General features: G+C 43.6%; 1 protein-coding gene across 5 annotated transcripts in view; it reads right to left on the bottom strand.

The window, feature by feature from the left end:
- LOC133569785 (WD repeat-containing protein 37-like) overlaps positions 1 to 6,000 on the bottom strand; it is a 37,127-nt gene that overhangs the window by 1,994 nt on the left and 29,133 nt on the right. For all 5 annotated transcript variants that reach the window (XM_061922403.1, XM_061922406.1, XM_061922404.1 and 2 more), the window contains 3 exons: positions 4,910 to 5,044; positions 3,798 to 3,912; positions 1 to 433 (listed from right to left, as the gene is read on the bottom strand). The exon at positions 1 to 433 is cut by the window's left edge and continues 1,994 nt beyond it. In XM_061922403.1, coding sequence (XP_061778387.1) covers positions 302 to 433; positions 3,798 to 3,912; positions 4,910 to 5,044 — 382 coding nt within the window. In that variant the 3' untranslated portion in view covers positions 1 to 301. The remainder of the gene's footprint in view (positions 434 to 3,797; positions 3,913 to 4,909; positions 5,045 to 6,000) is intronic.

Genomic DNA, 6,000 nt, shown 5'->3' with positions numbered 1-6,000 from the left:
AGCCAGTAACTGGCACCTGACAACAACAGGAAGTAGCCAGTAACTGGCACTTGAATATGACAGGAAGTAGCCAGTGACTGGCACTTGAATATGACAGGAAGTAGCCAGTAACTGGCACTTGAATATGACAGGAAGTAGCCAGTAACTGGCACTTGAATATGACAGGAAGTAGCCAGTAACTGGCACTTGACTAGGACAGGAAGTAGCCAGTGGATGTGCAGAAGAAGACAATGATAGCATGTACAGTAGACGTCTGCGTCACACCTTGAAGACCACTGGTCAACATCTAGAATCTTCTTCTTCACTTCTCCTGCAGCAGAGCCGTGATGTTGATGTTCCAGCCGATGGCTTGGCGGTCGAAGCCACAGGTGAACAGGTTGCAGCTTTGGTTCTCCTCGTTCCAGGCGGTGCAACACACCATGCGCCTGTGGCCCTGCAGTCAGGTTATGTCCTTACTTCCTGCAGACTCAAACATCTCACACATTCTCACTCTTCTTGCACTTTGACTGTCAATAGTGTGTCACCTTCTCATGTCAGAGACACTGATCAGCCTATTGTTTGGATACTTCACATGATGTCATAGACACTGATCAGCCTATTGTTTGGATACTAGTGATATGGTCTGTATGGATACTAGTGATATGGTCTGTAGGACACCAGTGATATGGTCTGTAAGACACTAGTGATATGGTCTGTATGGATACTAGTGATATGGTCTGTAGGACACCAGTGATATGGTCTGTAAGACACTAGTGATATGGTCTGTAAGACACTAGTGATATGGTCTGTAGGACACCAGTGATATGGTCTGTAAGACACTAGTGATATGGTCTGTAAGACACTAGTGATATGGTCTGTAGGACACCAGTGATATGGTCTGTAAGACACTAGTGATATGGTCTGTAGGACACCAGTGATATGGTCAGTAAGACACCAGTGATATGGTCTGTAGGACACCAGTGATATGGTCTGTAAGACACTAGTGATATGGTCTGTAAGACACTAGTGATATGGTCTGTAGGACACCAGTGATATGGTCTGTAAGACACCAGTGATATGGTCAGTAAGACACCAGTGATATGGTCTGTAAGACACTAGTGATATGGTCTGTAAGACACTAGTGATATGGTCTGTAGGACACCAGTGATATGGTCAGTAAGACACCAGTGATATGGTCTGTAGGACACCAGTGATATGGTCTGTAAGACACTAGTGATATGGTCTGTAGGACACCAGTGATATGGTCAGTAAGACACCAGTGATATGGTCTGTAGGACACCAGTGATATGGTCTGTAAGACACTAGTGATATGGTCTGTAGGACATCAGTGATATGGTCTGTAAGACACTAGTGATATGGTCTGTAGGACACCAGTGATATGGTCAGTAAGACACCAGTGATATGGTCTGTAGGACACCAGTGATATGGTCTGTAAGACACTAGTGATATGGTCTGTAGGACACCAGTGATATGGTCTGTAAGACACCAGTGATATGGTCAGTAAGACACCAGTGATATGGTCTGTAGGACACCAGTGATATGGTCTGTAAGACACTAGTGATATGGTCTGTAGGACACCAGTGATATGGTCAGTAAGACACCAGTGATATGGTCTGTAGGACACCAGTGATATGGTCTGTAAGACACTAGTGATATGGTCTGTAGGACACCAGTGATATGGTCTGTAAGACACCAGTGATATGGTCAGTAAGACACCAGTGATATGGTCTGTAGGACACCAGTGATATGGTCTGTAAGACACCAGTGATATGGTCTGTAGGACACCAGTGATATGGTCTGTAAGACACTAGTGATATGGTCTGTAGGACACCAGTGATATGGTCTGTAAGACACCAGTGATATGGTCAGTAAGACACCAGTGATATGGTCAGTAAGACACCAGTGATATGGTCTGTAAGACACCAGTGATATGGTCTGTAGGACACCAGTGATATGGTCAGTAAGACACCAGTGATATGGTCTGTAGGACACCAGTGATATGGTCTGTAAGACACTAGTGATATGGTCTGTAGGACACCAGTGATATGGTCAGTAAGACACCAGTGATATGGTCAGTAAGACACCAGTGATATGGTCAGTAAGACACCAGTGATATGGTCTGTAAGACACCAGTGATATGGTCTGTAGGACACCAGTGATATGGTCTGTAAGACACTAGTGATATGGTCTGTAGGACACCAGTGATATGGTCAGTAAGACACCAGTGATATGGTCAGTAAGACACCAGTGATATGGTCTGTAGGACACCAGTGATATGGTCTGTAAGACACCAGTAATATGGTCTGTAGGACACCAGTGATATGGTCAGTAAGACACCAGTGATATGGTCTGTAGGACACCAGTGATATGGTCTGTAAGACACCAGTGATATGGTCAGTAAGACACCAGTGATATGGTCTGTAGGACACCAGTGATATGGTCTGTAAGACACCAGTGATATGGTCTATAGGACACCAGTGATATGGTCAGTAAGACACCAGTGATATGGTCTGTAAGACACTAGTGATATGGTCTGTAAGACACCAGTGATATGGTCTGTAGGACACCAGTGATATGGTCGTAAGACAGTAGTGATATGGTCTGTAGGACACCAGTGATATGGTCTGTAAGACACTAGTGATATGGTCTGTAGGACACCAGTGATATGGTCAGTAAGACACCAGTGATATGGTCTGTAAGACACCAGTGATATGGTCTGTAGGACACCAGTGATATGGTCAGTAAGACACTAGTGATATGGTCTGTAAGACACTAGTGATATGGTCTGTATGACACCTGTGATATGGTCTGTAGGACACCAGTGATATGGTCAGTAAGACACTAGTGATATGGTCTGTAAGACACTAGTGATATGGTCTGTAGGACACCAGTGATATGGTCTGTAAGACACTAGTGATATGGTCTGTAAGACACCAGTGATATGGTCTGTATGACACCAGTGATATGGTCTGTAAGACACTAGTGATATGGTCTGTAAGACACTAGTGATATGGTCTGTATGACACCTGTGATATGGTCTGTAAGACACCAGTGATATGGTCTGTATGACACCAGTGATATGGTCTGTAAGACACTAGTGATATGGTCTGTAAGACACCAGTGATATGGTCTGTATGACACCAGTGATATGGTCTGTAAGACACTAGTGATATGGTCTGTAGGACACCAGTGATATGGTCAGTAAGACACTAGTGATATGGTCTGTAAGACACCAGTGATATGGTCTGTATGACACCAGTGATATGGTCAGTAAGACACTAGTGATATGGTCTGTAAGACACTAGTGATATGGTCTGTATGACACCTGTGATATGGTCTGTAGGACACCAGTGATATGGTCAGTAAGACACTAGTGATATGGTCTGTAGGACACCAGTGATATGGTCTGTAGGACACCAGTGATATGGTCTGTAAGACACTAGTGATATGGTCTGTAGGACACCAGTGATATGGTCTGTAGGACACCAGTGATATGGTCTGTAAGACACTAGTGATATGGTCTGTAAGACACTAGTGATATGGTCTGTAGGACACCAGTGATATGGTCTGTAAGACACTAGTGATATGGTCTGTAAGACACTAGTGATATGGTCTGTAGGACACCAGTGATATGGTCTGTAGGACACCAGTGATATGGTCTGTAAGACACTAGTGATATGGTCTGTAAGACACCAGTGATATGGTCTGTAGGACACCAGTGATATGGTCTGTAAGACACTAGTGATATGGTCTGTAAGACACTAGTGATATGGTCTGTATCAACAAGGCTGACTTACCATCCTGTTACTGCGAGGCAGGCGTGCCAGTCTGGCTCCACTCATGTCAAAGAGTCGCACTTGTCGATTGTCATGTGGCAGTGCGATGATCCTTTGGTTGGTGGACACACTGATCCTGAAACACAGCAGACAAGTCTTCTTCATGGGGATGATTATTGACGTATATATCATACATGACTATTCATCTGAGTAGAGAACAGGAAACTGAGTAGAGAAAAACATTAAGACTATTAATTATTTCATCAACTGTGGTGTATTCATCACTTCATAGAGCCACTGCCATCAGTCCACATGTACGGACTACTTGAATAGACTACCTGTATAGACTACCTGTATAGACTACCTGTGTGGACTACCTGTATAGACTACTAGTATGGACTACTTGTATTTACTACCTGTATAGACTGCTTGTATAGACTACCTGTGTGGACTACTTGTATAGACTACTAGTATAGACTACCTGTATAGACTGCTTGTATAGACTACCTGTGTGGACTACCTGTATAGACTACTAGTATGGACTACTTGTATTTATTACCTGTATAGACTGCTTGTATAAACTACCTGTGTGGACTACTTGTATAGACTACTAGTATGGACTACTTGTATTTATTACCTTTTTAGACTGCTTGTATAGACTACTTTTATAGACTTCCTGTATAGACTACTTGTATAGACTACCTGTATAGACTACTTTTATAGACTACTAGTATAGACTACTTGGTCCAGACCATGAGGATCCTGGACAAATGACCTGGCTATGAGTATATATTTAAATAATAATAGTAAATATGACAGGCTGTCACATTCATTTCAGGTGCATAAAAAAAGACAAAGGTAGGATCCGAAAATCATCTTGGAATATTCACAAATAAAGAAGCAACACCACAGAAAAATAGTTCCTCCTCAAAAGTTACATCCTCTAAGTTATTTATCGTCAGTTACACCAAGTGTCCTAGTGATCAGTAATCAATACTAATCCTCCCAAAAGAGTGAAAACATTCTAATCCATAAAGTTGTTGTGAAGCAAGACAGGTCTCTGGTCTGATGTAACACAATGAGCCACCTTCAAACAGGTCATGGAACTATAACTGATGTGGACTTCCACTTACCTGTTGACAGCAGAGTCTGTGCGAATGGTTGCTATGGGTGACCTCATGTTCTTCAGATCCCACACCTTGACTGTGCGATCATCACTCCCAGAAACCACATTGTCACCCACTGTGAAAACTGCTGACGTCACCGTGCTGCAAAGGAAACCTGGACTTCAGTCAAATGCTTCTTGGGAGCCTTCAAAAACCCCGCAGGGTCATGTCAGAAGACTGGTGAAAGTCTTCTAAAACCCCACAGGGTCATGTCAGAAGACTGGTGAAAGTCTTCTAAAACCCCACAGGGTCATGTCAGAAGACTGGTGAAAGTCTTCTAAAACCCCACAGGGTCATGTCAGAAGACTGGTGAAAGTCTTCAAAAACCCCACAGGGTCATGTCAGAAGACTGGTGAAAGTCTTCAAAAACCCCACAGGGTCATGTCAGAAGACTGGTGAAAGTCTTCAAAAACCCCACAGGGTCATGTCAGAAGACTGGTGAAAGTCTTGTAAAACCCCACAGGGTCATGTCAGAAGACTGGTGAAAGTCTTCAAAAACCCCACAGGGTCATGTCAGAAGACTGGTGAAAGTCTTCAAAAACCCCACAGGGTCATGTCAGAAGACTGGTGAAAGTCTTCAAAAACCCCACAGGGTCATGTCAGAAGACTGGTGAAAGTCTTCAAAAACCCCACAGGGTCATGTCAGAAGACTGGTGAAAGTCTTCAAAAACCCCACAGGGTCATGTCAGAAGACTGGTGAAAGTCTTCTAAAACCCCACAGGGTCATGTCAGAAGACTGGTGAAAGTCTTCTAAAACCCCACAGGGTCATGTCAGAAGACTGGTGAAAGTCTTCTAAAACCCCACAGGGTCATGTCAGAAGACTGGTGAAAGTATTCTAAAACCCCACAGGGTCATGTCAGAAGACTGGTGAAAGTCTTCTAAAACCCCACAGGGTCATGTCAGAAGACTGGTGAAAGTCTTCTAAAACCCCACAGGGTCATGTCAGAAGACTGGTGAAAGTCTTCTAAAACCCCACAGGGTCATGTCAGAAGACTGGTGAAAGTCTTCTAAAACCCCACAGGGTCATGTCAGAAGACTGGTGAAAGTCTTCTAAAAC

Source organism: Nerophis ophidion, linkage group LG15 (genome assembly GCF_033978795.1).
Source record: "Nerophis ophidion isolate RoL-2023_Sa linkage group LG15, RoL_Noph_v1.0, whole genome shotgun sequence".
Lineage (NCBI taxonomy): Eukaryota > Metazoa > Chordata > Actinopteri > Syngnathiformes > Syngnathidae > Nerophis > Nerophis ophidion.
This window is presented reverse-complemented; position numbering and strand designations above follow the sequence as displayed.